Source organism: Pezoporus occidentalis, unplaced genomic scaffold (assembly GCF_034315485.1).
Source record: "Pezoporus occidentalis ecotype Australia unplaced genomic scaffold, CSIRO_AGI_Poc_V1 ctg1467, whole genome shotgun sequence".
NCBI classification, from domain to species: Eukaryota; Metazoa; Chordata; class Aves; order Psittaciformes; family Psittacidae; genus Pezoporus; species Pezoporus occidentalis.
This window is the reverse complement of record NW_026913281.1, coordinates 1-11,171: the sequence shown is the minus strand read 5'-3', so window position 1 is coordinate 11,171 and position 11,171 is coordinate 1. Positions and strand designations below refer to the sequence as shown.

General features: G+C 59.0%; 1 protein-coding gene across 1 annotated transcript; it reads left to right on the top strand.

The window, feature by feature from the left end:
* Positions 1-97: 97 nt before the first annotated feature.
* LOC134159429 (potassium-transporting ATPase alpha chain 1-like) lies at positions 98-11,169 on the top strand (the record flags this gene model as incomplete). Its single annotated transcript, XM_062610344.1, has 8 exons — positions 98-234; positions 1,668-1,818; positions 2,908-3,076; positions 3,577-3,731; positions 4,205-4,328; positions 5,292-5,437; positions 9,717-9,850; positions 11,064-11,169. Coding segments are annotated over 8 exons (1,122 nt in total), but the record flags the coding sequence as incomplete, so codon positions are not given.
* Between the last annotated feature and the right edge of the window lie 2 nt (positions 11,170-11,171).

Here is an 11,171-nt window from a genome sequence, read left to right as displayed (position 1 = left end):
TATGGGGTATGGGATATGGGTTATGGGATGTGGGGTATAGGATATGTGGTCATTGCTGCCCACACTGCCCCGCTCCCACCCCCCACTCCCCCCATAGGTGATCATGGTGACCGGGGACCACCCCATCACGGCCAAGGCCATCGCGGCCGCTGTGGGCATCATCTCCGAGGGCAGCGAGACCCCCGAGGAGGTGGCGGCGAGGCTGAGGGTGCCCTTGGAGCACGTGGACCCCAGGTGGGAGCAGCGTGGCCAATGGTGGCCAATGGGGGTCGTTGGTGGCCAATGGAGGTCATTGGTGGACAATGGGGGTCATTGGTGGACAATGGGGGTCATTGGAGGCCTATGGAGGTCATTGGTGGCCTATGGAGGTTATTGGTGGCCTATGGAGGACATTGGTGGCCTATGGAGGTCATTGGTGGCCAATGGGGGTCATTGGTGGCCAATGGAGGTCATTGGTGGCCAATGGAGGTCATTGGTGGCCAATGGGGGTCATTGGTGGCCAATGGAGGTCATTGGTGGCCAATGGAGATCATTGGTGGCCTATGGAGGTCATTGGGGGCCAATGGAGGTCATTGGTGGCCAATGGTGGCCATTGAGGGACTATGGTGGCCATTGGTGGACCATGGTTGATATCGATGGCCTAAGGTGGCCATTGATGGACCATGGTTGCCATTGGTGTTCTATGGTAGACACTGGTGGCCCATGGTGGCCATTGAGGGACTATGTTGGCCATTGGTGGAGCATGGTTGCTATCAATGGCCTATGGTGGCCATTGATGGCCTACGGTGTCCATTGAGGGACTATGGTGGCCATTGATGATCTATGGTGGCCATTAATGGTCAATGGTGGCCATTGGTGGCCTATGGTGGCCATTGCTGGCCCATGGTAGCCATTGATGGCCAATGGTGGCCACCACCATGTCTTGGGGAGCTTCAGCACCAAGGACAGGGGTCTAGACCATGGTGGCCATTGCTGGTCTATGGTGGCCATTGCTGGCCCATGGTGGCCATTGATGGCCCATGGTGGCCACCACCATGTCTTGGGTCGCTTCAGCACCAAGGACAGGGGTCTAGACCATGGTGGCCATTGCTGGTCTATGGTGGCCATTGCTGGCCCATGGTGGCCATTGATGGCCCATGGTGGCCACCACCATGTCTTGGGTCGCTTCAGCACCAAGGACAGGGGTCTAGACCATGGTGGCCATTGCTGGTCTATGGTGGCCATTGCTGGCCCATGGTGGCCATTGATGGCCCATGGTGGCCACCACCATGTCTTGGGGTGCTTCAGCACCAAGGACAGGGGTCTAGACCATGGTGGCCATTGGTGGCCCATGGTGGCCATTGATGGTCTATGGTAGCCATTGATGGCCCATGGTGGCCACCACCATGTCTTGGGGTGCTTCAGCACCAAGGACAGGGGTCTAGACCATGGTGGCCATTGATGGTCAATGGAGGCCATTGATGGCCCATGGTGGCCACCACCATGTCTTGGGTCCCTTCAGCACCAAGGACAGGGGTCTAGACCATGGCGGCCATTGGTGGCCCATGGTGGCCATTGCTGGTCTATGGTAGCCATGATGGCCCCTGGTAGCCACCACCCCACCTGGACGTGCTCCAGCCCCACAGATGGGGCTCCGAGGACCCACAAGTCCCCTGTGTGACCCCCAGGCAAGCCCGGGCTCGGGTGGTGACGGGGGCCGAGCTGGCGGCCATGACACCGGAAGCCCTCGAGGGTCTCCTCCGGACCCACCCCGAGATGGTTTTTGCCCGCACGTCCCCACAGCAGAAGCTGGTGATAGTGGAGAGCTGCCAGAGGCTGGTGGGACATGGGATGGGGGGTGTGGGGTGTCGTGTGTGGGGTATGGGATATGGGGCATGGGATATGGGGTGTGGGGTATGGGATATGGGGTATGGGATATGGGGTGTGGGGTATGGGGTATGGGATATGGGGTATGGTGTATGGGGTATGGGATATGGGGTATGGGATATGGGGTATGGGATATGGGGTATGGGGTATGGGATATGGGGTATGGGATATGGGGTGTGGGGTATGGGGTGTATGGGATATGGGGTATGGGGTATGGAATATGGGGTATGGGATATGGGGTATATGGGGTGTGGGATATGGGGTGTGGGATATGGGGTATGGGGTATGGGGTATGGGATATGGGATATGGGGTATGGTGTACGGGGTGTGGGGTGTGGGGTATGGGATATGGGGTGTGGGATATAGGATATGGGATACGGGATATGGGGTGTGGGATATGGGGTATGGGATATGGGATATGGGGTATGGTGTATGGGGTGTGGGGTGTGGGGTATGGGATATGGGGTGTGGGATATAGGATATGGGATACGGGATATGGGGTGTGGGATATGGGGTGTGGGTTGTGGGGTGTGGGGTATGGGGTGTGGGGTATGGGATGTGGGGTATGGGGTATGGAGTATGGGGTATGGAGTATGGGGTATGGAGTGTGGGGTATGGAGTATGGGATATGGGGTATGAGATATGGGGTATGGGATGTGGGGTGTGGGATATGGGGTATGAGATGCAGGGTGTGGGATATGGGGCGTCAGGTAGTCATGAAGTATGGGGTATGGAGTATGGGATATGGGGTATGGAATATGGGGTGTGGGATATGGGGTATGGGATATGGGGCGTCAGGTATGGGGTGTGGGATGTGGGATATGGGGTATGGGATGTGGGGTATCGGATATGGGGCGTCAGGTATGGGGTGTGGGATGTGGGATATGGGGTATGGGATATGGAGTGTGGCGTATGGGATATGGGGTATGGGGCTCTCTGGGTCTTCCCTCTTAGCCTCCTTGGCTCCTCCTGCACCCCACATCCCCATACCCCAACCCCCCCATCCCCACCGCCCCCTAACCCCACATCCCCATCCCCTAGGGCGCCATCGTGGCGGTGACGGGCGACGGCGTCAACGATTCGCCGGCGTTGAAGAAGGCCGACATCGGCGTGGCCATGGGCATCGCCGGCTCCGACGCCGCCAAGAACGCCGCCGACATGATCCTATTGGACGACAACTTCGCCTCCATCGTCACCGGCGTCGAGCAGGGTGAGACGGGGCCGTGGGGCGCAATGGGGCGGGGGGGGGGGACACCCGACATTGAGGTCTATGGGGGTTTGGGGACCCAACGTTGAGGTCTATGGGGGTTTGGGGACCCAACGTTGAGGTCGATGGGGGTTTGGGGACCCAACGTTGAGGTCGATGGGGGTTTGGACACCCCCATTGGGTCTTTGGGTCCTTGTCCATTGGGTCCTTGGCCATTGGGTCTTTGGGTCTTTGGCCATTGGGTCTTTGGGTCCTTGGGTCCTTGGCCATTGGGTCTTTGGCCATTGGGTCTTTGGGTCCTTGGGTCCTTGACCATTGGGTCCTTGGGTCCTTGGGTCTTTGGTTCGTTGGCCATTGGGTCTTTGGCTCCTTGCCCATTGGGTCTTTGGCTCCTTGCCCATTGGGTCCTTGGGTCTTTGGCTCCTTGCCCATTGGGTCTTTGGGTCCTTGGCCCCATCGCCAGGCCCTGACCCCCTCCTTTCCTTCCCCACCCCCCCCAAAAGGCCGCCTGATCTTCGACAACCTCAAGAAGTCCATTGCCTACACCTTGACCAAGAACATCCCCGAGCTGACCCCTTACCTCATCTACATCACGGCCAGCGTCCCCCTGCCCCTCGGCTGCATCACCATCCTCTTCATCGAGCTCTGCACCGACATCGTGAGCCCCATTGTTGGGGGGTGGGGTTGGGGGGGGGTGTTCCTCGCCCCGATTACACCCTATAGGGACATCTCCCCATAGGAGATGATGGAGGCATTGGGGGTCCTGTATGGATGTGTGGGTCACCACCATCGAGTCTCCATTGATAGGGGTTCATCCATTGAGGGTCTCCATTGGGGTGCCCCATAGGAGATGATGGAGGCATTGGGGGTCCCATATGTGGGTCACCACCATCGAGTCCCCATTGAAAAGGGTCCATCCATTGAGGTTCTCCATAGGGGTGCCCCATAGGAACTGGCTACCCCATAGGATCCATGGGGCTGCCCTATAGACATATGGGTCACCCCCATTGACTCCATCCATCCATTGAGCTTCTCCATTGGGGTACCCCATAGGAACTGGGTACCCCATAGGATCCATGGGGCTGCCCCATGGATGTGTGGGTCTCCGAGCGCCCCCTTCCTGCCCCACAGTTCCCCTCCGTGTCCTTGGCCTATGAGAGGGCCGAGAGCGACATCATGCACCTGAGGCCCCGCAACCCCCGGCGCGACCGATTGGTCAACGAGCCCCTGGCCGCCTACTCCTACTTCCAGATAGGTGGGGGGGCACCCATGGGTGGGGGGGGGGGGCACCCATGGGGGGGGGGGGGGGGGGGTGGGGGAGCACCCATGGGTGGGGGTGGGGCACCTATGGGGGGGGGGGTCGGGGGTGGCACCTATGGGTGGTGGGGGGGTCACCTATGGGTGGGGGGTGGGGGTCACCTATGGGGGGGGTGGGGGTGGGGGCACCCATGGGGGGGGTGGGGGGGCACCTATGGGTGGGTGGGTGGGGGGGCACCGATGGGGGGGTGGTGGGGCACCTATGGGTGGGGGGGGTGGTGGGGGCACCTATGGGGGGGGTGGGGCACCTATGGGTGGGGGGGGGGTCACCTATGGGTGGGGGGTGGGGGTCACCTATGGGGGGGGGCACCCATGGGTGGGGGGGAGCACCCGTGGGTGGGGGTGATGGGGGGGAGCACCCATGGGGGGGGGGCACCCATGGGGGGGGATGGGGGGGAGTGCCCATGGGGGGGATGGGGGTGGAGCACCCATGGGTGGCAAGAGGGGGGCACCTGTGGGTGGGAATGGGGGGGCACCCATGGGTGGGGGGGGCACCCATAGGTGGGGGGGGGCACCCATGGGTGGGGGGGGCACCTATGGGGGGGGTGGGGGGGGCACCCATGGGGGGGGGGGGCACCCATGGGTGGTGGGGGGCACCTATGGTGGGGGGTAATCAATGGGTGGGGGTGGGGGGCACCTATGGGGGGGGGTGGGGGGGGGCACCCATGGGTGGGGGTTGGGGTAATCAATGGGGGAGGTAATCAAAGGGTTGGGCTTTGGGTCTATGGGTCCTTGGGTGTATGTGTCACTGATCTCTGCCCCATTGATCTATGGGTCCCTGCCCCACTGATCTCTGTGTCCCTGCCCCACTGATCCCTGCCCTGCCCCACTGATCCATGTGTCCCTGCCCCACTGATCCCTGGCTCCCGCCCCCCTGCTCCGTGTGCCCCGCCCCCCGCAGGCGCCATCCAATCCTTGGCGGGTTTCACGGATTACTTCGTGGCCATGGCGCAGGAGGGGTGGGCGCCGCTGCTCTGCCTCGGCCTCCGCCCGCGCTGGGAGGATCCCCGCGACCAGGAGCTGCAGGACAGCTACGGCCAGCAATGGGTGCCTGTGGGGCGGAGACACAGAGGGACCCCTATGGGGCAGAGCCATAGAGAGACCCCTATGGGTGCCTATGGGGCGGAGCCATAGAGAGACCCCAGAGAGAGACCCCTATAGAGCCCTATGGGGCGGAGACATAGGGAAACCCCTATGGGGCAGAGCCAGAGAGGGACCCCAGAGAGAGACCCCTATGGGGCGGACCCATAGAGAGACCCCTATGGGTGCCTATGGGGCAGAGCCAGAGGGAGACCCCTATAGAGAGACCCCTATGGAACCCTATGGGGCGGACCCATAGAGAGACCCCTATGGGTGCCTATGGGGCGGAGCCAGAGAGAGACCCCTATGGGTGCCTATGGGGCAGAGCCATAGGGAACTCCTATGGGGCGGAGCCATAGAGAGACCCCTATAGAACCCTATGGGGCAGACCCATAGAGAGACCCCTATGGGGCAGAGCCATAGAGAAACCCCTATGGGTGCCTATGGGGCGGGAGAGAGCCCCTATGGGTGCCTATGGGGCGGAGCCATAGAGAGACCCCTATGGGGCGGACCCATAGAGAGACCCCTATAGAGAGACCCCTATGGGTGCCTATGGGGCGGAGCCAGAGAGAGACCCCTATGGGGCGGAGACACGGGGGGCCCCTATGGGGCAGACCCATAGAGAGACCCCTATGGGGCAGAGCCATAGGGAAACCCCTATAGAACCCTATGGGGCAGAGCCATAGGGAACTCCTATGGGGCAGACCCATAGAGAACCAATATGGAACCCTATGGGGCAGAGCCATAGGGAAACCCCATAGAGAGACCCCTATGGGTGCCTATGGGGCGGAGCCATAGGGAAACCCCTATGGGGCGGAGACACGGGGGGCCCCTATGGGGCAGACCCATAGAGAAACCCCTATGGAACCCTATGGGGCGGAGCCATAGAGAAACCCCATAGAGAGACCCCTATAGAGAGACCCCTATGGGTGCCTATGGGGCGGAGACATAGAGAGACCCCTATGGGGCAGAGACACGGGGAACCCCTATGGGGCGGAGCCATAGGGAAACCCCTATGGAACCCTATGGGGCAGAGCCATAGAGAGACCCCTATGGGTGCCTATGGGGCGGAGCCAGAGAGAGACCCCAGAGAGAGACCCCTATAGAGAGACCCCTATGGGTGCCTATGGGGCGGACACATAGGGAAACCCCATAGAGAAACCCCTATGGGGCAGAGCCATAGAGAAACCCCTATGGGTGCCTATGGGGCAGAGACATAGAGAGACTCCATAGAGAGACCCCTATGGGTGCCTATGGGGCGGACCCAGAGAGAGACCCCAGAGAGAGACCCCATAGAGAAACCCCTATGGGTGCCTATGGGGCGGACCCATAGGGAAACCCCATAGAGAAACCCCTATGGGGCGGAGCCACGGGGAGCCCCAGAGAGAGACCCCTATGGGGCGGAGCCATAGAGAAACCCCTATGGGGCAGAGCCATAGGGAAACCCCATAGAGAAACCCCTATGGAACCCTATGGGGCAGACCCATAGAGAAACCCCAATGGGGCAGACCCATAGAGAAACCCCTATAGAACCCTATGGGGCAGACCCACGGGGAACCCCCTATGGGGCAGACCCATAGAGAAACCCCCTATGGGGTAGACCCATGGAGAACCCCCTATGGGGCAGACCCATAGAGAAACCCCTATGGAGCCCTATGGGGCAGACCCACGGGGAACCCCCTATGGGGTAGACCCATAGAGAAACCCCTATAGAACCCCATGGGGCAGACACATAGAGAAACCCCTATGGAACCCTATGGGGCAGACCCATAGAGAACTCCTATGGGGCGGAGCCATAGGGAACCCCCATAGAGAAACCCCTATAGAACCCTATGGGGCAGAGCCATAGAGAAACCCCATAGAGAGACCCCTATGGAACCCTATGGGGCGGACCCAGAGAGAGACCCCTATGGGGCGGACCCATAGAGAGACCCCATAGAGAAACCCCTATGGAACCCTATGGGGCGGAGACATAGAGAGACCCCTATGGGTGCCTATGGGGCGGACCCATAGAGAGACCCCTATGGGTGCCTATGGGGCGGAGCCATAGAGAAACCCCTATGGAACCCTATGGGGCAGACCCATAGAGAGACCCCTATGGGTGCCTATGGGGCGGAGACACGGGGAGCCCCATAGAGAAACCCCTATGGGGCAGACCCATAGAGAGACCCCTATGGGGCAGAGCCATAGAGAACCCTAGAGAGAAACCCCTATGGGTGCCTATGGGGCGGAGCCATGGAGAACCCCTATGGGGCGGAGCCAGAGAGAGACCCCAGAGAGAAACCCCTATGGGGCGGAGACACGGGGGGCCCCTATGGGGCGGAGCCATAGAGAAACCCCTATGGGGCGGAGCCACGGGGAACCCCCATAGAGAAACCCCTATGGAACCCTATGGGGCAGAGCCACGGGGAACCCCTATGGGGCAGACCCATGGAGAAACCCCTATGGGGCAGACCCATAGGGAACTCCTATAGAGAAACCCTATGGAACCCTATGGGGCAGAGCCATAGAGAAACCCCATAGAGAAACTCCTATAGAACCCTATGGGGCAGAGCCATACAGAAACCCCTATGGGGCAGACCCATAGAGACACCCCCATAGAGAAACCCCTATGGGGCAGACCCATAGAGAAACCCCATAGAGAGAAACCCCTATGGAACCCTATGGGGCAGAGCCATGGGGAACCCTAGAGAGAAACCCCTATGGGGCAGACCCATAGAGACACCCCCATAGAGAAACCCCTATGGGGCAGACCCATAGGGAATCCCTATAGAGAAACCCTATGGAACCCTATGGAGCAGACCCACGGGGAACCCCCCATAGAACCCTATAGAACTCCCATATAGAACCCTGTAGAACCAACCCTATAGACCTGCCCTATAGAACCCTATAGAACGGCCCCTATAGACCTGCCCTATAGAACTGCACCCTGTAGAACCCTATAGAACCCCCCCCATAGGACCCCCATATAGAACCCTATAGAACCAGCCCCTATAGAGCCCTATGGACCTGCCCTATAGAACCCTATAGAACCAAGCCCTATAGAGCCCTATAGACCCCTATAGACCTGCCCTATAGAGCCCTATAGAACCACGCCCTATAGAGCCCTGTAGATCCCTACCGAACTGCCCCGATAGAACCCAATAGACCCCAATAGCCCTCGATAGACCCCAATAGACCCCAATAGACCCCTCTAGCGCCCCATAGCGCCCCCCAAGTGACCCACATCTCCCCATAGACGTTAGATCTCGTTCGGTAGATCCCTACCGAACCACCCCGATAGAACCCAATAGAACCCAATAGACCTCGATAGACCTCGATAGGACCCCAATAGACCCCTGTAGCGCCCCATAGCGCCCCCCAAGTGACCCCCATCTCCCCATAGACGTTAGATCTCGTTCGGTAGATCCCTACCGAACCACCCCGATAGAACCCAATAGACCGCGATAGAACCCAATAGACCTCGATAGACCTCGATAGACCCCAATAGACCCCAATAGACCCCAATAGACCTCGATAGACCCCAATAGACCCCAATAGACCCCTCTAGCGCCCCATAGCGCCCCATAGCGCCCCCCAAGTGACCCCCATCTCCCCATAGACGTTAGATCTCGTTCGGTAGATCCCTACCGAACCACCCCGATAGAACCCAATAGAACCCAATAGAACCCAATAGACCCCAATAGACCTCGATAGACCCCAATAGACCCCTCTAGCGCCCCATAGCGCCCCATAGCGACCCCCATCTCCCCACAGACGTTCGAGCAGCGCCGGTACCAGCAGTACACGTGCTACACCGTGTTCTTCATCAGCATCGAGATTGGCCACATCCCCTCTTGGGCTCCATAGAACCCTATGGAACCAAGCCCTATAGAGCCCCATAGACCTGCCCTATAGAGCCCTATAGAGCCCTATAGACCTGCCCTATAGAGCCCCATAGAACCACCCCCTATAGAGCCCTGTAGATCCCTACCGAACCGCCCCGATAGAACCCAATAGAACCCAATAGACCTCGATAGACCCCAATAGACCCCAATAGACCCCAATAGACCCCTCTAGCGCCCCATAGCGCCCCCCAAGTGACCCACATCTCCCCATAGACGTTAGATCTCGTTCGGTAGATCCCTACCGAACCACCCCGATAGAGCCCAATAGACCCCAATAGACCTCGATAGACCTCGATAGGACCCCAATAGACCCCTGTAGCGCCCCATAGCGCCCCATAGCGCCCCCCATCTCCCCACAGACGTTCGAGCAGCGCCGGTACCAGCAGTACACGTGCTACACCGTGTTCTTCATCAGCATCGAGATGTGTCAGATCGCCGACGTGCTCATCCGCAAGACCCGCCGCCTCTCGCTCTTCCAACAGGGGCTCTTCCGGTGCCTATGGGGCGCTATGGGGCGGGCTATGGGGCGGGCTATGGGGCGGGGGGGCTATGGGGCGGGTTATGGGGGGCTATGGAGTGCTCGAGGGATCTATAGGGGGTGTAGAGGTCTATAGAGTCGATAGGGGGGGCTATGGGTCTATAGAGGATATAGGGGGGTCTATGGGTCTATAGAGGCTATAGGGGGGTCTATGGGTCTATAGAGGCTATAGGGGGTCTATGGGTCTATAGAGGCTATAGGGGGGTCTATGGGTCTATAGAGGTCTATAGAGGCTATAGGGGGGTCTATGGGTCTATAGAGGCTATAGGGGGGTCTATGGGTCTATAGAGGCTATAGGGGGTCTATAGAGGCTATAGGGGGGTCTATGGGTCTATAGAGGCTATAGGGGGGTCTATGGGTCTATAGAGGCTATAGGGGGGTCTATAGAGGCTATAGGGGGGTCTATGGGTCTATAGAGGCTATAGGGGGGTCTATGGGTCTATAGAGGCTATAGGGGGGTCTATGGGTCTATAGAGGCTATAGGGGGGTCTATGGGTCTATAGAGGCTATAGGGGGGTCTATGGGTCTATAGAGGCTATAGGGGGGTCTATGGGTCTATAGAGGCTATAGGGGGGTCTATGGGTCTATAGAGGTCTATAGAGGCTATAGGGGGGTCTAGGGGTCTACTGGGGTCTATAGGGCTCTACAGGGGTCTATAGGTGTCTGTATTGGCTACAGGGGTCTATGGAGTCTAGCGAGGTCTATAGGTATCTATAGGGGTCTATGGGGTCTATGGGGTCTATATGGGGCTATAGGTGTCTACAAGGGTCTATGGGGCCTATAGATGTCTATAGGGGTCTATGGGTTCTATAGGTGTCTATATGGGTCTATAGGTGTCTATTGGGGGCTATAGGGGTCTATAGTGGGCTATAGGGGTCTATGGGGTCTACAGGTGTCTACAGGGGTCTATAGGAGTCTCTGGGGTCTATAGGGGTCTACGGGGTCTACAGGGGGCTATAGGGGTTTATATGGGTCTATGGGGTCTATATGGGGCTATTGGGGTCTATAGGGGTCTATGGAGTCTATACATGTCTATAGGGGTCTATAGGGATCTATAGGGTCTATAAGGGTTTATATGGGTCTATGGGGTCTATAGGGCTCTATAGGGGTCTATGGGGTCTATGGGGCTCTATGGGTCTATGGGGTCTATGGGCGCCGTGTCCCGCAGGAACCGCATCCTGGTGCTGGCCATCGTGTTCCAGGTTTCCATTGGCTGCTTCCTGTGCTACTGCCCCGGGATGCCCAACGTCTTCAACTTCATGCCCATCCGGTGAGC